The sequence below is a fragment of the Lytechinus variegatus genome, chromosome 1 (assembly GCF_018143015.1).
Source record: "Lytechinus variegatus isolate NC3 chromosome 1, Lvar_3.0, whole genome shotgun sequence".
Lineage (NCBI taxonomy): Eukaryota > Metazoa > Echinodermata > Echinoidea > Temnopleuroida > Toxopneustidae > Lytechinus > Lytechinus variegatus.
In genome coordinates, this window is record NC_054740.1 from 24,418,678 (window position 1) to 24,440,176 (window position 21,499).

The 21,499-nt window shown below is 37.9% G+C and overlaps 1 protein-coding gene across 1 annotated transcript; it reads right to left on the reverse strand.

Annotated features, from left to right (window-relative positions):
- Positions 1 to 1,016: 1,016 nt before the first annotated feature.
- On the reverse strand, positions 1,017 to 20,567 carry LOC121429928 (putative defense protein Hdd11). Its single transcript, XM_041627193.1, has 4 exons — positions 19,844 to 20,567; positions 3,758 to 3,986; positions 1,834 to 1,901; positions 1,017 to 1,099 (listed from the first exon to the last, which is right to left on the reverse strand). Exons 1-4 carry the CDS (start codon positions 20,106 to 20,108, stop codon positions 1,017 to 1,019), a joined length of 645 nt encoding a protein of 214 aa, XP_041483127.1. The 5' UTR covers positions 20,109 to 20,567.
- Between the last annotated feature and the right edge of the window lie 932 nt (positions 20,568 to 21,499).

The window sequence follows — 21,499 nt, forward strand, 5'->3', positions numbered from 1 at the left end:
ATTTTAGTGTGTCTTATTATATAAAATTAGGTTTGTTCAATTTTTTCCCTCAAGAACCAAAAAATGATGAATGACAATTGATTTAATGAAGTAGATATTCATTGCTTCAAAAGGAGACATAACATTCACACGTATATCGAAAAAATGAAACAATTATGATTTCGTGGAATAACATGATAAAGACAAAGTGGGAATGAGTGACATTAGACCACCTAATGAATATTCATGACGACGTGCATATAACCGTTTTTATTACTAAACTTTAAAAATCACTAACTTCGCTATTTGTTATCAGACTTTGATGAAATTTTCGTAATTGTGCTTTGTGAATTTTACTGTATTCATTTTGATAAAAATATTTTTAGCCCGAATTAAGTTCCCCTTGAAGTCTCAGTAAAATCTAAACGAAAAAAAAAATTTAATTCACTTTAGTGTCCGAATATCTTTACCCCCAATAAACACCAGGTATTTTAAAAGTATATGTTCGCTATAAGAGAAAGTTTAATCAAAATATAAAATAAAATAAAACAAACATAACACCACAACTTTTATCGTAATTTTTGCTTTTCAATCTCTGTATTCTGTTAAAATCTATGATTTAGAGTTACGTTAGGAAGCAAACTGAATAGAAAATGAGATGAAGAGTAATACCAATTTATTGATACATAGGATACAAAAGTGCAGTAGAAAATATACAGGGTACCAAGAATAAATTGTACACTGTAGACGTTAACACTTTAAAAGGAGTTGAAAAACTGTGCTGGAAATCAAAAGATCCGAACGTAGCTATCATAGTCTGGTGAATGATGTATGATATAGGGAAAAAAACAAGTATTTCATTACATATTTCGTAAACATGAATTCATACAAAAATCAATATTATGAAGAATATAAATATGTACATGTTGGGTTTAAAGAAGAAGGCGAATACCCTAAAAGCTGAGGCTTGTTAATGTTAAATAATAGTGCATAAATTCCTGTAAATCTAGAGTGCATATATTACGTATCGTCTATAATCATTCCGATGTTTTGTAAAACAATGTGACCATCAAAGAAATGACCAGTAGGCCTACACTGATGTTGACTTGAAGACATCCAGCTGCAAAGATGAAAACAAAGAAAAAAAATGTAAAATCAAATGTAGGAATGTTCTGATTATATGATTCACTCGTGGGATAAGCACATGAAGGGGACGTTGAAAGAAACTTAACCCTTCCTACATTTCTGTACTCACTGTAAACAGTTTATAAACCTTGGTTTGAACTGCTCAGTTATAATGATCTAATTGTTAATCTAAAAAAATATCGTTTTTGTCAGAGATATTTTTTTCTCCAATTTTCAAGTTAGACGGGCGTTGCTCATCGATTAGTTGAAAAATAATGTTTTGGTATAAGGGCCAAAATAAACGTTTTCCAACTTTATCTCAGTCAAACAATATAAGTAGAAAAGAAATAGGAATTCGTTAAATAGATTAATGAGAAAAGTATGTATGATGAAGAAGATTTTAACCAAAATTAAAAATAATAAGACAAAAGTGATTTATGCATTTTCAAAGGTTCCTTCTGTGACGTCAGGTGCGAGCAGTACAGATGACCCTACCCTATGTAAATAAATTAATTCCCCACCGTGGATCATAATGCTGAAATTGTTGGTCATAAAGAACCTTGAATGAAAATGGCTAAAATACAAATTCAATTTTCTGAAAAAAAATGAACCTTAACATATCATGATTGATTCTGATCAGTCGATTTCGGTTGTCGTATGAGCCTTGAACACAACTTGATATAACTTAACAAGTAAACTTTCATTCTCCGTGGTCTAAAGGGTACTTACCTTTGCATGTGATTACGGATGACGTCATGTCGACGTAGAACGTGGAATGACCGAGGGCTACCGATCCTCTACAAAATAAGTTTTAGATAAAAGAAAACAAGATAACTGCTACGTTAATAATATGGATAAGCTTCGAAACAAGCATACGCATTTAGTCTATTCTAATCAGAATAAGATCACGTGAATGAAGATCGAGGCTCTGCTGACAGATCATTAATTTGATATTTTGTAAGCGCATTCACGCCATCTACGACAAAGTTCTGACTTCTCGGAAACTTTGCTGCACCAGCTGCACAGATGATAGAGTTGGGACCGGTGTCATAATAGGAGATAAGAAACGTGTATTTATATGAGTGTGTGCAAATAATCTGTTCCCTCTTTGAACCAACAACTTAAATTAGCTAAAATTTTCTTTCTGCGCCCCACCCCCTTTTGTCGAAATACTGCTTTAAGCCCGGCTCACACCATGCGATTCGTTGGGACGTACGCGATTCTTTAATAATCACATTTTGCATTGAATGTGAAAGTTCCAACACGTAAGATTATTTCATTTGAAGTTTGGCATAATGTGGGAATAATAAAATCATAGTTTTGCTTTGCGGCAGGCCCTGTGGTCAGAGAAAAGTCTAAATCGCCTTCAAATTGAAGTCGATGGTGACATCGTCACGATTTGGATTTGAGTACAGGGAAGCTCAAACTAGACTTAATTTCGATTTCCGTAGTCCTGCCACGATTCCGAACTCTGATCGCTAAGATTTATTTGATTGGTTGGAATGTTCATGTTATTACGATTTCTTTGAAATTCGGATCGCATCGAATCAAATAATGTACGCGAGCCGGGCTTAAGGGGAGGGGGCAGGGACATTTTATTGAATTAAAAAAAATGGTATTCCTATATGCCGCCGTCAATCGACAAAAGGAGGACACTTAGTAATTTTCCCTTATCTGGGATATCTTCTGTATGAACTAACAGATGCTTAATGAATTGGAATCCCATAACCCCCTAAATTCTGATGTAATAAGCAGGTATAGGCCTATCACTTTCATTCCTCAAAGTGGCTTTCTTCTCTAAGTGGAATGTAGTTAGGGATTAGACCTTATTTTATGAAATTTCTACCCAAGCAAGTTGTATCAATAACTGCACCCAGCGTTCGTGAATAATATTGGGAAAGGGCAGCTGCCCCCCCCCCCAAAAAAAAAAGAATAGAGAAAAAAAAGAATAGAGGAAAAAAAAAACATTGTGAAAAGTTACACTTTTATGCCATGTTTGCTTAAAAACTCGTTAAAATTTACGGAAAATATGCACTAATTCTTTCATCTTCAATACAAATTAACCTCTCGATAAACTCGGTCGCATTACTATCTCACTTTTAAATAATGATGAAAATTAAAAAAATACTCGCCCCCTGCCAAAAGATTGATGACATGAGGGTCCCTTCCCCCTGAAAAAAGGGTGCACCCTTCTGATCTTTTACCCCACTTCCAATATTGCTTCCGGTGCACCTACTCCTAACTATATCTCTGGGTGTTTTTTATATGATTTTTGTATTGCTTTAATATTTACCCAGAATTAAGACTACATGAAATATATTGTGTTGTTACGATAAAACCAAATTGCCTTTACCATTCCCGTCTAATGAATGCTTAACATTTTGATTATTCAATCACTGATCAAAGTTTTCGTGACGTAATTTAAAGGCCTTGGCCACATTTGCCTTGTAAAAAAGAAAAATGGCAGAAATCAAATTAAAATAAACCTGTATCTCCTCTCCCATTCTGGGAGCGTTATAATAATAAATGACTAGTCTGAGATATTCTATCCGACAAAGTAAGTTTTATTCGAACGTTGCCAGATCTGACAACTTGTCAGACGAAAAATCTTGATGAAACGTGCCCCCAAGACCCCCCTCCCCCATGAACTCACATGAATGTTATGTTCCCTGTACATCTTTTCGGAGCCATCCACTGGAAGGTTAGTGCCTCTTTGTCATCTCTACCAGTATGGGTTACTGAGTCGCTTGGAGTTTCACACTGCCCAAACTGGGAGAGGGCCGGTGGGTCCGTGAATTCACCAACTGCTGTTCTCGTGCCATGGATCCGAGCCTGCAGGAAGAAGCCCCTGAAGACAGTCCCGTTCTCACCAGAGATTGTCACTGGAATGGAACAAGATTTTTTCGTCGCTTTAAGATATATGACATTAATTGTCTGGGGTGTTTGGAGAGAATTTTTACTATTTTCACTATTCATTCCCGAGTGGGTCATTATGTAATAAACAAAGTTGAAAGGCATATATCAACAGCTTTAAACTGACTAATTTTATTTTAATTATCATACCTTGTATTAGTTCAGGGGTGTGGGATGCGGGTTTTTCCAAAGAGGGAGGGGGCATTTTTGTACAGGTAAAATTTGACAAGTAAAAAAAAAAGATTTCACTACAAACGGAGGTATTTTGTTTCAGAAAAAAAAATGCTCATTCGCGCATGCATGACATATTCCCCTAACAATATTTTGCGTGTCTCTCAAGAGGATATGCGGGGGGGGGGGCACGGGCCGGATATGCCCCTACCTGGATCCGCCAGTGTATTAGTCGTTACACCACCAGCACCACAACAGCAACAACATTAATAAGAGCAACTTAAAAAAGGGTAAAGATAGAATTTTACTCCGACGTTGCAATTTTCAGATCACCTAGATATTTTTTTGTGAATCCCCTGTGTTCATTTTCATACTTGCTCTATCAGAGACTGGTATGCAAAGGGGACAACATATTACGATAGGCTTGGGAGATTGGCAAGATGACTCAAATTGAGTTGACTTTTCTTATTAATCACCATAGTATGAATGGCCAGGGTGTTGCCTATATCTTCTTCCTACTTTCCTTCATTTTTATATCTTGATCAGAAGGGTCGCCACCTGTCAGTCACTATATGGTTTTACTTTCAATACTTAAAATCACTTTTCGCCTTCGACATATTCAATGAAAGAAATGATTTATCAGGCAGAAAATGAAAGGAATATGATTATTCATCTTTCATACGAAAACTACAAATTGGCCGTATTGAGCAAATTTAGTTCAGATTCCGGATTGCTATCCACTACACAATCGTTGCAAATTGGTTGTGTATTAGGGTGTGAGCACTCACCACAACCGAGGACTTCACATCCAAAACAAGGACACACAAAAAAGCTGGGGACGTCCTCGGTTCGTGGACCATTTCTGATCAAAGGCGCCACATTATTCTTATTTTGCTATTATATTGGTTTTCATATGCTTTTACATTATGATAGTCAAAAAGTCTTCGGTTGTATAACTAGAATAAAATCTTTATATAGTCCCCGTTGAGAGAATCCTACTGGCACAAAGTTAACGGCTAGGTAATAAAATACTTTAACTGAATATCCTCAACCTCTATACTACAAACTTAGTGTGCGTGTGTGGGTACTTGAGGGGATGGTAGTATGTTATTGTGTTATTTTTTTGTATTTATCTGCAGTTTATGTAATTCATTTGAATGAAATCCTAATAAAAACATGTTGAAAAAAATGTGCAGGCGTGACTTTGTGTGTGTGTGGGGGGGTGCTTCAGTTTTGGTAAATATATGTGTATTTTTTTTTGCATATCCTTGTTGACATGAAATGAAGATTTGTATTTTTTTTTTGTATTTATCTGGAGTTTATGTAATTCATTTGAATGAAATCCTTAATAAAAACATGTTGAAAAAAGGTAAGTGTGTGTGTGCATATACACCAGGTCCCGTATTCTGAAGTCAGGTTTAACTTAGACTTCGGTCTAACTGTGTGCTAAAAATTATGGGGAGCCAAAAATTCAAAAAATCTATTTATATTGTATATTTTTAAATGTTTACTCTATCGTTTGCCTTTGCTTTCATAATGAAGAAAATGCTTAAGTTATCATTTCCAGACAATTATGAACAATTTGGATGTCATCATGGGTGTCGATCGGTATTCTTGGTTGGGGGGGATGATTGACACAAATGTTCTTGTGGATGGGGATATTTCAACATTACCCCCACTAGAATCACAAGTTAGGACATTTGGGAGTGGTTGATATGCATGGTGTTCTTGGAAATTCCTTCATTGTTGTAGTGTACTATACTTGTATAATTTTTTTGAAAATTCAATTTGTGTTACAAGTAAGCCTATTCTAAACTCATACCAAGAAAAAAATGACAAAAATTGACTGGATCATGTACATAGTGATCTGTTTATTGAGCATGATGTATACACAGGGGCGTCGATCCATTTTTCAGATGGGGGGGGGGGCCAAAATTATGAATCAACGTTCCAAAGGCGCTCGATCACAATATATATATATATATATATATATATATATATATATATATATATATATATATGAGAAAGAGACACATACCTCACCTTCACCAACAATGCGAGCGCGAAGCGCGAGCTAAATTTTTTTAGTATGTCATGAAAACAGGAAAAATGTACCTGTTTAGGTTTGTTTGTAGTAACTCATGAGGAGGGTCGATGCATGTATCTCACTAGAGAGCGAGCTGAAATTTCTTTATATTCTGACCTGAAAGCTTGATATTCTAAGCATTTTTGGTACCAGTGATTAAGATAGGTATCTAGAAGAACAATAGATGCGAGCGCGAGCTGAAAATTTTGATATTTTGATCTGGAAAAAAGGACACTTTAATGGAAGATATATATCCAACAAAAGATTATTGCAAAATCAAAGTTCTTTTGAGGTTTAGAATTGAAAACGGGACATTATATTCACCTATATAATCATGAAAAGTATGGGTTTTTGGTACATGATGCGAGCGCGAAGCGCGAGCTGAAAATTTTTATATTCCAATCTGAAAAGCAAACATTTTGAGCACGATTTTAAATCAAAATCGAGTTGGTATCTCAATCTCGCTTGCTGATTTCAGTGTAGCATTACAATCCTATTTAATTTTTTAGTTGCACATGCGGAATTATTGGGGGGGGGGCAAAACGATATGTTTGCCCCCAATATTTTCATTGGTGGGGCGATCACCCCCTGCCCCCCCACCCAGGATCGACGCCTATGTGTATACAACTTCTCTCTTAAATCTAACCTGACTGGCAATATCTTTATTCTTCTTAATGCATGATGATAAAATGCAGATTCGGACCAATTAAAACTAGCACAAATTACAACCTGTGTGGCTTCTCGTGCGCCATCGGGCTTACCGTCATTCCTTTATTTATCTTGCAACCCTTTTACTCCCGTTTATTTTTCCACCCTTTTGAGTTAATGATTTATTTAAATTAATTTATTCACCACTGTTGGGATGGAACACCCTATCAACAAAAGTTGATTTTCGTTGGGGTCCTTTTATGTCATGTGTTAAAAATATCAGATATATAAACATTTCATTCTTTTTCATCTTGAACCTCCACCCATCTGTTTAATAGTCCTGAAAAAGAATTTTTTTTTTTAATAACAATATACACAAATTGCGAGGGAAACAAACTGATTGATGGCATACTATAATCATCATGATCAAACTTTTCATTTTTCATCATCATTATTATAATTTTTCTACCCTAAATTATTGGGGGGGATGATAATACAGGCCATCCCCCCCACTTGAAATATTGGGGGGGATATATCCCCCCCATCCCCCCCGTGATCGACACCCATGGGTGTCATATGAGTTGATATATTGAATGTGTACTGTTAGGGATTTGCCCCCTATTGGCTATATCCACAGTTAAACCACAACTTCAAACCAGGGTTTAATTCGAACCCGAGTTCAGAATACGGGCCAATCATGTGCAACGTATCTAGCAATAAGATAAGTGACATCCCAGTTTTCTCTTCCAAAAACCGTTGTTTGTGATAAGTGATAAACTGAAGATCTGCAGCCGAAGAAGTTGTGATTAAAAAACACCTCGAAAAATTATTTTTTATTGCTCTTGTCCTTACGTCGATTAAAAAAAAATCAACGGGCTTCTGATTTTCTAAATTTACTCTTTAAATGTATATGACGTATGGAAAAGTGAAATCCCACACCCCTATCATGCCTGTGGAGTTATAGACCTTTCCGAATGGAAAGTACATAAACTTTGCTGTCTATTATTCACGCTACACTTGCACTAAACACGCTATGAAGTCACGCCAATGGTCACATCAAATCAGAAATTCACGATATCATTGACCTAAACTTACTGTATTTATTCTATTTGGGGCCCACTGAATATTATTCTATATACGATTCAATAAAAAAGAACAAACTTTTTCATGAAACCCTCAAAACCATTTAATCGCCTGATGTTTGAAATATTTAGAAAAAGCTGCTGGGTCAATACGTTGCGCGTTAATATTCAAAATAATTATGAAAGGAAACTATTTCAATAGAGATTATTCATGCTTTGAAGACACACAAAATTCGCTGGCCTTCGAAATAAAGGGAAACTGGCATTGAATTTAAATATGTGAAGAGAAATAGACCGATAACGTAGGCTACATCGAAAATGAAAAGATGGTTTGATTGTTAGTTGCGGTGATTTTATTCTTTGGTGAGAACCTTGCCTTTTCAACGAATATTTACAATTCTTTTGTCGTTTTGTACCTGTATAAATGCAATGAGAAGTAGTGACAAATAAATTTATACCAAACTCTAGTTTAACTTCAATGGGAGTCAAATTTTGAAAGTATCCATTTTTAGAAATCTAGATTATTTCAATCTTCAAAGTCTACATTCATTGTCAGAAAAATCAAAGAGTATTATGCATGTGTCAACATGTGTTTTAAAAGATGGAATCTATAATCCAAAATTTATGGGAAAAGTTTACAACAAAATATCAAGATTACAAAATTGGGTTGTAATGAAACCCATTCTCGTGCATGAACTTGGGATGTAAAAAAAATTCCAGGGTACAAAGTAAGCATACACACTTAAAATGTTGGACAGCATACTGTCTATGGTATTGGGTAATATATATATATATATATATATATATATGATGTAGTCCAATATAATTCACATTATTGAACTCTTACTAAAGCTGAAGTAAGACTGGCTTTACTTATATATCCCCCCTTCCACCCCACCAAAAAAGTGGGGGAAGCAAAAGAAATGTCAGAAGTAAAACAAGCATAACAAAAAAAAATCATCAAAATCGATCATAATAGAAAATGCAAAGTCACCACTATTTAACTGTTTAGCCTATTGTGAATTAAAGCACGTTGTCGATGATATTGAAATATTTGAACTTGCTGTACACATTTTTCTCGATTCATAGTAGGTCCATGTTCAAATCAACCTGTTGTTAATATGGACTTTACCCTTATGTTCGGGGAATGTGCCGACCAAACATTACCCAGAACTCCAGCTAAAAAGTATTATCTCACCAGGGCCCTGGGAACGATTTTTTTTACTGGGGGTGCTAACGTAAATTTGAAAAAAAAAATTCTGAAACGGGAATCAAATTATGCTGAGAATTTTGAAAAGCAGTTTTTAGACATCTTCTAAAAATTATGCCTATGGAAAATAATACACGCTGCACCCCCACTCAAGACTAGTACAATTGAAGTGAAAGCCGGAAATTTGAAGGAAACATTTTATGTGTAATGGTGCAAATCACATGGGGAAGGGGGGGGGGGGGGCTATCCCCCTATGGTACGTGCTCGGTGATGGGACATGGAGCATCGTATATATCTAATGGATATTGGGGAAAAAATTAATACTAGTCAATTTTCACGTCTCTTTATCGGTGAAACCATGATAAAAATAGCGAGAATAATTTATCTTAAAATTATGCATCATGCCTACGGTCCTACTACGGGCTTAATGATTATAAAATACATTTCTCACTCGGACACTTCGCTCTCTCGCTTTCTCCCCCCCCCATAGGCGGCGGAAGCGGGGGGGACGTGTCCCCCCCTAAATTTGAGGAGGGGGGACGGTCCCCCCCCTAAATTTGTTGTTGATGACCTTTTTTTTTTTTTTTTTTTTGCTTGTCAATTTATTTTCCTATGTCCCCCCTAAAATTTTTGGGTTGAGAACCTTTTTTTTTTTGCTTGTCAAAATTTTTTTTGTTGTCCCCTCCTAAAATTTTTGGCTTCCGCCGCCAATGCTCCCCCCCGCCAAATTTTCGTCCAAATGTTTTAATCTCTAGCCATAGTGAATGGCAATAGACTATAGAAACTAAAAAAGGCATTCCATCTAAATCAAGAAGTCTATATGACAGACAGGAACAATAATTTATCATAACCAATGGCAGCACAGAGAATTTCATACAAAAAGTGTGTGCAGGTGCACCTCTCCCGTCAACCTACTCCTATAACCGAATCCTATAGGACTTTTTGACAAAACCACTTTGAGCGAGGGTCTTTAAAAGTCTCATCTGAATAATAACTTTCATCATTATGCAAGAGGGAACTTGGTGAGTAAAAATATGTTATTTTCAAGAGAGAAATGTCAAATTTCTTTCTCTTTTATATTTTTTTAAACTTTTATTACCGTGGTATACAATTAGCTAATCAGGTACAGTACTGCAGCGATGGGGGTTAGAGAAAATCTTGTAGACAAAAAATAAATTTCAGCTTTCAATATTTGTTATAAAGGTGATCAAGAATGGTTTGTACTAAGCTAAGTCCAAGTTATAGATCTGTAGATCTGTATAGTGTCGTAGACAGACAAGGTACTTTATGACGAGAAGAAATCAACAACTGAAAAGCGCTAAGAAGACAACGGGGAAAAGCCCAGGCAAAAAGTGATGGAGGGGGGGGGGAATATAAAGCAGGGCATGTACAGTTGTGCTCAGTATTCATACCCCTAAGAAAATATGTGATTTTTGCATATTTTATGAAAATGAAAGCTAGACTAGGATAATTCGCATAGTAGATAAATACTAATAGACATTAATACTAAATAGGTTCATTATTGCGGATTGAAATAATCGCTAGAGGGTATTCATTTGTCTCGCAATCTACTATGGTCAACAAGGAAATTCGTGATCACTCTCGCAAAAAGTGTTCACTGGCTTTCTAGGAAATTCGTGATCACTCTCGCAAAAAGTGTTCACTAGCTTACAAGTTCACGAGCTTTCGAGTGCCGCTGCAACTCTTTATCAAGTGACGAAAATTGTCTGATATCTACTCTATTTATACTAATCTCCAGGACCGTACGCACGAACGCGAGAACATTATCTACAAAGCATTCTGATGTGCAGAAGTATTCATACCCCTGTCTTGCTCAAGTATATTCAAATATTTTACTTCCCCCTTATTGGTTTGAAGCTAGACCCTATAATGTCAGGCATGAATACAAAAGTCATGTTGCATGGTATCCAGGAAGAGGAAATTCCTGAGATCTCAGAAATATTCCCTCTTCTGGCGTTTATCCAAAGTCTCGGCAAGGAAAGCGAGATGCTTAGTATGAGCTGATGCTGTCAACCCCAAAATCACCACAAAGGAGATGCTAAATAATCTCAATGTCCAAGGGACCAAGATATCCAGGCAAACCATCCAGATGACCTTGAATAAGGATTGCCTTGGACAACGGCCTAGGAAGACTCCACTTCTAAAACCCAACCAAACAATATCATGTTTGGACTTTGTCAGAAGACATCTGGGAAGGGATAAAACTTTTTGGAGGTCTATTCTTTGGTCTGATGAAATGGAGATGGAGCTGTTCGGACAGAGGTGTCCCCTACGTCTGGAGGATGAAAGGTAAAGCCTTTAACCCAAAGAACACGGTGCCCACAGTAAACATGATGGAGGGAGTATAATGCTTTGGGCTGTTTTTCAGGAAGAGTCTACTGAAGCACTTCAACTTGGCCCCGATTGGATCTTCCAACAGGATAACGACCCAAAGCACACTGCCAAGAAGGTCTAAACATGGTTTCAGGAGCAGACAGTCAACTGGAGTGGCCGAGCCAAAGTCCTGACCTGATCCCAATCGAAAACCTTTGAAAAGGTGAAGGTCAACACAAGGAAGCCCAGCAACCTGAAGGACTTGGAGAGGATTGCAAAGGAGGAATGGGCTAAATTCCCTGTAGAGACATGCAAGAACGTAGTATAACAAACTATTTGAGACGACTGGAGGCAGTCATTGCAAATAAAGGCTATTCAATTGATTATTAACTTATGATTCATGACAGGGGTATGAATACTTTTGGACAGTAGAAAATCCAGAAAAGTTACCTATTCTTTCGATATGCAAATGAGGTGAAAATAAAAAATGGCATGCTTTTGTACATGGTACCTCAACGTATTAAGCTGATTTGTAACCGACTCCAGTTCTACTCTTATTTATATCAAAAATGCAAAAAACTGTGATTTTCCAAGGGGTATGAATACATCTGAGCACAACTGTAGGTCTGATCTCCTGCATCCATTCTGAATTCATCGGGTAGTTTTGAAGGTCAATGCCAAATGGTCTCGAAATTATCAAAAATAATTATCATCTTTACCTCTCAGACTTTCGCCTGGTTCGTAGGAGGTAGAATCAGCAGTGAATCTAAAAGGGTTACTAATGGCCGGCTGGGGCTCGTACAGCTGGGTATAGTTACTTGAGCTCGTGCGGTGGATCGGATTCCCAGCAGCACAGCCCGTCCACGGGGAACCACGAGGATAGCAGTCCACATGGAAGGCCGACAGTAAGAAGATGAGCGAACATAAAGAGGAGATGGTGACAGAAGACATCCTTGAAGGACTCCCGGCAAGAATGTAGTTTTAATATCTGAATGACAGGGGCGCGTTCGCTGAGGATGATGAAATTGAGGTTCCTCTCGACGGTTTATCAGCAATAGTTTATCCAATAATATGGGTATAAGCCCTTGTTATCACTATAGCTCTCATTAATTCCTTGGTGGGACGACTTGGTTTGAAAAGAATCCTCACAGGGTAATTTCAACTTTTGTTTTGATCTTACTCCTTGTTCTTACTGCTTCCAATAACATGAATAATGAATGGGCATGGCAGGCGAATGGTTTGGAATATGCTCCCTTTACAGTACCGGTTCGTGTTACAATAATACTCCTTTGAGACTACAACAGGTTTAAGTAAATCACAAAGGGGCATGTGAAACCATCCATGAATGATGAATTTGGCTATTGAACCATATTTTCAAGACAGTAGAAACTTATTATATTTGTTTACATAGAAAGATTCACAGGTAGGATAGAATGAATATAAAAAATACACACCGATATTGGTGAAGCTGTTCAAGAAAAAAAATTAGGGGGCCTACATAAAAGCGAGCTGTTTTTTATTTTACTTTCTTCTATTTTCACTTTTTTTTATAAAGCCAGGCGCTTACACGGGGGGGGGGGGGTACAAGGGTTCAACCCAGCACCACCCCCTCAGTTCTTTTAAACTTTTTTTTCCTGTCAATTTTTTTAGGTACGAAAAGACCTAATTTTTCTTCTTTTTTATTGGGGGGGGGGGGGAGGGTAAATATATTCTTTTTAATGTATCTTCACACTATTGGATATGAATAAAATTGATATACGATATTAGTATAGCCTTTTTTTCTTCTCAAATTTTCATTCAACTCGACCCCCCCCCCTCAAAAATCATGCCTTCGCTGCTTTATCCCATCTAATGAATATTCATAAAGACATGCCTAGAACTGTTTTACCGAAATAATGCAAATCTTTAATTATTTGTCATCCGATTTTGATCAAAATTTTCAGCATTTTGCTTTGTGAATTTTACTCTATTTATTGAGGTATGAATATCTCCAGCCTGGACCATCCCTTTAAGGGTATGAATCGCAGCCAATTCATGCCTGTGTAGCGAAGGCCTTCTTTGCGTGGATAAACACTTGTTGACCAAAGTTGTCAATTAGGGTCTGTGCCTGCAGACTAGTGTGTGCCACAGTCAGTGGCGTACCGTGGGTCACGGCATTGGGGGGCACCAGCAAAAATTTCGGTTCACTTAGGGAGCGCGCGAAGCGCGCTTAGTTGTCAGGTATACTGACCTAATAGAGATATTAGGTCATGCAGTGCCATTAAACAAATATGTATCTCACTGATTAAATAATGCGAGCGCGAAGCGCGAGCTGAAAATTTTTGATATTGAGGGCTAAAAATTGACATTATAAACAAATTGTTTTGTAATCATGAAACTTAAATGTCTCGCTAAACAAACAATGCGAGCACGAAGCGCGAGCTAAAATTTTTGTATATACTGACCCTAAACAAGGAAATTTTAAGGATTATATTTTAGAATCCATTAAGAGTATAAATATCTCACCATAGTCATCTAATGCTAGTGCCATCCTTTGCTGATTTCGTTAGAATTACATCTAAACACAGTCATGAAGCACCTTTTGTAGTCATGTAATCATGATTATCATACGCATCTTACTAATCAAATACTGCAAGCGCAAAAGCGCGAGCTGAAAATTTGGAAATATAGACCTGAAGAGGGGCATTCTAAGAATTGTTTGTAGGAATTCTCTAAGACCCTACGTATTTGACAAACCAAATGATACGAGCGCGAAGCGCGAGTTGAAATTTTTGTATATATTGACCCTAAACATGGATATTTTAAGGACTATAGTTAGGAAACCATTAAGTCAGAGTATACATATCTCACCATAGTCATCTAATGCGAGTGCCAAGCGCTTGCTGATTTTGTTAGAATTACATCAAAACACATGGAGCACTTTTTGAAGTCATTGTAATCATGATTATCATACGCATCTCACAAATTAAATACTGCGAGCGCGAAGCGCAGGCTGAAAATCTAGGAAATTCAGACATGAAGAGGGGTATTCTAAGGCTTGTTTGTAGGAATTCACTAAGACCCCACGTATTTCACTAACCAAATGATGCGAGCGCAAAGCGCGAGCTAAAATGTTTTGATATTCAGATCAGAAAAATTGACATTTTAAGGACTAATTTTAGGAGTTCGTGAAGAGCAGAAATATCACGAATCCACTAATGCGAACGTTAGCACGGACAGGAAATGTTTTATATTAAGACCTTAAAATAGGGCAATAACTTTCAGTATTCATGAAAAAGAAGAATGTATCACTACTTAAAACAATAATAACTCTAATTGCGAGGAAATATATTATTTTGTTGTATATTAATTTGAAAACGGGAGGCTTTAGTACAGTTAAACAGTCTATGCGAGCACCAGGAACAATGAAGACACAATTAAACAAATAATGTTTCATAAAGTTATGAAAAAATGCTTCTTATGTTATAACATAATATTATATAACACTATAAAAACAATTTCTTCTTTCCCCCACTACGTTCCTCTTCCTTTTTCCCTCTTTTTCTCCTTTTCCCCGTTTTTTTTTTTTGCCAGCCGATTGGGGGGCACGTGCCCCCCCATGCCCCCCCGTAGTTACGCCACTGGCCACAGTGTGGAACGCAATGTGAATTTACCTTCACACTGTTAAATCGGAGCGTTTCAAGCATTTTAACATTGTGAATCACCTATTCACCATGTGAACACGCTGTGAACAGTTACCATGTTTAGGACTGGTGTCCACAGTGTGAAAAAAAACATGTAGATCTTCACACTGTTGGATATGGGCAAAATGGATATACGAAATTGGAATGGCCGCGTAATGAGAGATGAGTCAGAACGTTAGATTCGCACACAAAAAATGGCAATCAATGAGGAGGAGAAAAATCCAGTGAAGTAAAAAACAGGTTATAGACTGTGGGATGGACAAGGAAAATGTCTCTAGTTTTTCATTTCCGTGGGGCGGCAAATACAACCACGGTTCTTGGACATGATAATATGTAAAATATTATGAGTGAATACATGCACAATGTTGCCATCGGTAAATTTTGCTCCTGACCTCAAAATTAAAATAATAATATGCAAAATCGTACCATTGACTCGACTGGAAATTCCGCCATTCACCCCGTGTGTTAAGGACTTCCGTGAACGCGCGCAAGCGTGCACAATGCATGTAACCTCGTTCGCGTTTTATTTTTTTTTATTCGCTGTACATGATATACGTAATATACAGAATATACGATGGCGGATAAGATGTCGTCGTCTTCGTCGTGTTTTGACAGCGAAAATGACGATTTATCACTAGCAAATATATGCTACATGCACGTCTTACCCAAGGAAAGAGGGCCAGTAAATTCCTTTCAAGTAAAGAGCTAGAACAAATTTAAGCCTTTGCTGCATTTGTTGATGTAGACTACCTGGGACTTCAGAATAAAAATAGCTATTCGTGCAGCAGAGAAGTTTGCGATTGACTTGCATGCAACCCGGCCCATCCCAGGGAGCAGTGGCTTAACAGTGCAGGGGGGGGGGCAAGCTATCCCCCCTGGCGGAGTTCACCGGGAACTTAAAGGGGAAAAAAGAAAAGGGGGAGAATGAAAGGGAAAGGGGAAAAAGAGGAACTGGAAAAGGAAAGAAAGAAGAACAGATAGATTGTCATGAAAAGGTGATTTTATTTTTTTAAATAAGCATGCAAAATCATAAACAAAATCTTGTTTACCGTGGCGTACAGACCAAGAAAAAAAAAGGAAAAGGAAAGAGAGAAGGGTGAAAAATATGTTATCTTCTTTATTATGTCAAAATCTGAAATTTGATTTTTGTAATAAAAATGTATAATTTTTTGCTCACTCGCATTGTTTTTTTTACCCGATACACCATATCGCCCCTCAAAATGTTGCCTCATGACGCAATTGCCTGCCCCCCCCCTTGAGAAGCAAAATACAAAAATTGTAAAAACGTAGATATGCCATTAAAACAAAGGTGTGCCCCCTCTTTTAAAATTGAAGACCCTTTTTTTCGTGTACGAAATATACTTCATTTGTGAGTGAAAACCTTTATTTTTATTTTTTTTTTGCTTGTCAATTGGTTGAAAAACTTTTTTTTTTTTTTGGGGGGGGGGGCTGGTCGAAACTTTCCTCTGAAAAGTTTGCCCCGGCCCTTTGGAAAATCATGGATCTGCCCCTGATGAGACCGGAGATTTTGTTGCTCTTGCCCCTCCTGCATGGCCACCGACCCGTTACGCTCCTGCCCAGCCCGACCAGCATTGCAGCAAGATCCGAATGGATCAAACTAACGTTATAGATGTAACGCGTTACATCTTGCTCAGAGCCAGGTCAAACATCGTTCGCAGTGGCGTAACTACGGGGGGCATGGGGGGGGGCACGTGCCCCCCAATCGGCTGACCAAAAAAAAAAAAAAACGGGGAAAAGGAGAAAAAGAGGAAGGGAGAGAAACGTAGTGGAAAAAAGACATTATTGTTCATTATAATTTAATATTATATCATAATTATGTTATATTACATAAGAAACATTTCTTTTCATAACTTTATGAAACATAATTTGCATAGGGCATATGTCTTCATTGTTCCTGGTGCTCGCATTGTCTATTTACCGAGATATATAATCCTGTTATACTATAAAACCTCCCGTTTTCAAGTCAATATACAACAAACTGCCAAATGGATTTCCTCGCACTTCGAGTTATTATTGTTTTATGTACAATAGTGAGCTTCTTTTTCATGACTACTTAAAAGTGATGGCCCCATTTAAGGTCTTAATATAAATCATTTCTTGTCCGTGCTTACGTTCGCAGTAGTGGCTTTGTGTAATATGTCTGCTCTCCATGAAGTCGTAGAATCAGTCCTTAAAATGTCCTTTTTTCTGATCTGAATATCAAAAATTTTCAGCTCGCGCTTCGCACTCGCATCATTTGGTTAGTGAACTACGTATGGTCTTCGTGAATTCCTACAAATAAGCCTTAAAATGCCCCCTTCAGGTCTGAATTTCCTAAATTTTCAGCTCGCGCTTCGCGCTCGCAAGATTTGATTAGTGAGATGGGTATGTTAATCATGATTACAAGTGCTTTATGTGCATGTTTAGATGTAATTCTAACAAAATAAGCAAGCGCTTATGGGCAATCGCATTAGATGACTATGGTGAGATGTGTATACTCTTAATGGATTCCTAAAATATAGTCCTTAAAATCTTCCTGTTTGGAGAGTCAATATTTAAAAAAATTTCAGCTCGCACTTCGCGCTCGCATTATTTAGCGAGACAGGTACGTATCATGGTTACAAAAGACTGATTATAATGTCCCTATTTAGGTCTGAATATCCGTTTAATGGCACTGTCCTTAAAATGTCTCTGTTAGGTCAGTATACCTGGCAACTGGGCGCGCTTCGCGCGCTCACGAAGTGACTCAAAATTTTTGCTGGTGCCCCCCCCAATGCCGTGACCCACGGTACGCCACTGATCGTTCGTATCACCAGCATTCCAGCAATCAAGCTATCGAAGGTGAAAAAGATACAGAGGATGATTTTGAGATGGTGATCCTTGTTATAGCGATCTTTGTCCATGCCAAAATTGTTTCACTTTGTGCTTTTGCATTTCATTCTCTGCAAAAGTGAAGCAGTACAAGCTTTGATGATTTTTGTATAGGTCTAGATTTCTTAATTGAATCGATACATAATGTGACTCATGTCATGACTTACTTCACCGCCACATTTACAAGCCTATGAATATAGAAGACGAAGTAAGTCATGAGTCTCATTATTCATCGACTCAATTAAGAAATCTAGATGTAGACCTATACAAAAATCATCAAAGTTTGCACCGCTTCACTTTTGCAGAGAGTGAAATGCAAGAGCACAAAGTGAAAACAAATTACCTTCGATCGCTTGATTGCTCAATGGTGGTGATATACGAACGATGTTTGACCTGGCTCTGGGCAAGATGTAAACGCGGTAGGCCTACATCGAATTTTATATTTATATATTCATTTTGATCCATTCGGATCTTGCTGAAATGCTGGTCGGACGTCGGGCTGGTCTCCCGGGGCCGGGCTGCATGCAAGTCAATCGCAAACTTCTCTGCTGCACGAATAGCTATTTTTATTCTGAAGTCCCAGGTAGTCTACATCAACGAATGCAGCAAAGGCTTAAATTTGTTCTAGCTCTTTACTTGAAAGGAATTTACTGGCCCTCTTTCCTTGGGTAAGACGTGCATGTAGCATATATTTGCTAGTGATAAATCGTCATTTTCGCTGTCAAAACACGACGAAGACGACGACATCTTATCCGCCATCGTACATTCTGTATTAGAACGTATATCATGTACAGCGAATAAAAAAAAATAAAACGCGAACGAGGTTACATGCATTGTGCACGCTTGCGCGCGTTCACGGAAGTCCTTAACACACGGGGTGAATGGCGGAATTTCCAGTCGAGTCAATGGTACGATTTTGCATATTATTATTTTAATTTTGAGGTCAGGAGCAAAATTTACCGATGGCAACATTGTGCATGTATTCACTCATAATATTTTACATATTATCATGTCCAAGAACCGTGGTTGTATTTGCCGCCCCACGAAAAGTCACAATTTTAACGACCATCCCACAGTCGATTATGGTTGACTTGATGAGCTAATAATGAGGCACTGAACCCCAGAACCATGGTTGCTTTTAAAATTGCAAGTCATCGTTACCGGTTGGGACAGCGATTGTTCGGCTACATGATTTCTAATCACGGGGTTTCTTACAAGTCTTCTCCTCTCTTTCCTTTCTAGCAATTCATCGGTCATCAACCCGAACCCATAATTTGATACTGGTATAAATAATAGGTCGCCCTGATCAGGAACGGCACGCAGTCATGACAATGATGATTAAAATACTCAGGGCGATAATAACTATATTTACCTCTCAGGGATATTATTATTTGTGCCTCTCAGGTTGATAATGATTATATTTAGGGGTGTAACAGTTGCGGCTCAGTGGATAAGTCTCCGGACTTTGAAGTAACCATACGGTCCGGAGTTCAAATCCCATCCCAGCGCTCGCGTCTTTTGGCAAGGCGTTTATCTATATTTGCCACTCTCTACCCAGGTGTATAGTAAGTTGGTACCCAGTAGGAAGTAATTCTTTGAATGTTCGAGCGTCCAATGAGGGCAGCCGTGATAAAGTCGGGGTATGCGCATAGAAACATAAGCGCTATACCACTGTTGCATATTATTACTATCATCAGTATTGTTATTATTATTATTTTTTATAGTTATTACTTTTATTCACCTCTCAAACTTTCGCCTGGTTCGTAGATGGTAGAATCAGCTGTGAATCTGAACGGGTTGTCAATGGCCGGCTGGGGGTCATACATCTCGGTACGGTTGCTGGCCTTGGTGTGGTGAATCGGGTTTCCGCCACTGCAGGCGGTCATCGGGGCACCCGACGAGTAGCAGTCGGCGTGGAAGACCACTGAAAGGATGACGACGAGGGTGTATAAAGTCAAAACGAAGTTAGAGGACACCCTTGAGGGACACTCAGAAAAACTATACATTGTGACTGAATAACACTAGGGCACTCCTTCAAAGTGACAAAAACCCCACCAGGTCAAAAAGCAATATCTCACGTGCTTTGTAGAAAGCGATATGTTCACACTTTTACCGGTTTGAAATCAGCAGGCTTCAAATGAAATGATGACAGAGTCTTCACCTTATAAATACCTCTCCAAAATAATTTTGGAGGAAAAAAACCGTCCGGTAATCGCAACGTTTAATTTGTCCAACCTTATTCCAATGACGAATGGGCGTGGTAGGCAAACAGGTACAGTCCACTAATATACACCCGTACGTATATAGCTAAAAAAGCCTAATTCTTTGACAGAAGAAAAGAATCGTCATAGTAATTGGTCAATTTCATATGAAGTCCATACGTCAGTTGCATCGTTCAGTTGGCCTGGTTCCGAATGACAAAGGGATGATCCGATTCATGCATGAAAACTCGTCGAACCGTATTTTGCATTTAGCAAATATCATATTTGATTATTGTGGTGAATATTAAAGTATTCTCAAACACACGTATAGTAATAATAAATGTTGATATACGCGGCCTATTCGGGAAATTCCACACCAAAATGCAATATTGTAATTCATTAAATTACAATTTCTTCAATAAAAACTGTTTTGCTCGTTAATACTTTCAAAGTGAATTCCAATAAAACTTTTTTTACTACCTAAACGTTTGAATAACAACCATGAAAACAATCGATATTGATCAGCAAAAAATCAATATTACAGTATAAAATCAAGAAATGTTGGAAATTGCTTTGTTTCAATTATACGATGAATAAAATTAATAATGATAATAACAATCCGCTTTTATACATAGCGCAACATGTGTCTAAGCGCTTTACAGATTATATTATTACCCGGTCATCGGATTCAATTAGTCATTCCCGCACACAATGTGTGCACATCCACCACTTCCTGGGGGATCGCACACAGTATTGGACAAGCCAGGAAAAGCTAAAAAGACTTTCACATCCTACCTGGTACCCATTTAGCAACTGGGTTGAGAGTGGCAAAGTGTGGATTGACGCCTTGCCAAAGGACGACAGACCGCGATGGGATTCGAACACACGACCCTCTGTTTACAAGGCGAGAGTCGATACCATTACACCACGGCTCCTCCAGTTCTTCCTTCTATATTCAACCATCAGATACCCCTCACAGCTACTAGGCTAATTCTCTCGTTTTTTTTTCTTTCTGTTCTGACCCTCTCCTCTTTCCCCCCCTCCCCCTCTCTTCCCTCCCCTCCCTCTTATCTGTCGCAGCCTTTAACTGTTTTTTTTTTCTGTGTCTCCCCGTCTCTCTCAATTCCTCTCTCCCATCCTTCCTTTTTCATTCTCATTTTGTACAATACATATCGAGTTATTTTCGTATTATATTC

Bases quoted from the DNA above. Each gene is read 5' to 3' on its own strand.
- LOC121429928 (XM_041627193.1), bottom strand. From the start codon at position 20,108: ATGTATAGTTTTTCTGAGTGTCCCTCAAGGGTGTCCTCTAACTTCGTT. The intron at 1,902-3,757 runs GTGAGTTCATGG...CTTATTTTGTAG, and splicing joins ACAGGGAACATAACATTCAT to AGGATCGGTAGCCCTCGGTC. The intron at 1,100-1,833 runs GTAAGTACCCTT...TCATCTTTGCAG, and splicing joins ATCCGTAATCACATGCAAAG to CTGGATGTCTTCAAGTCAAC.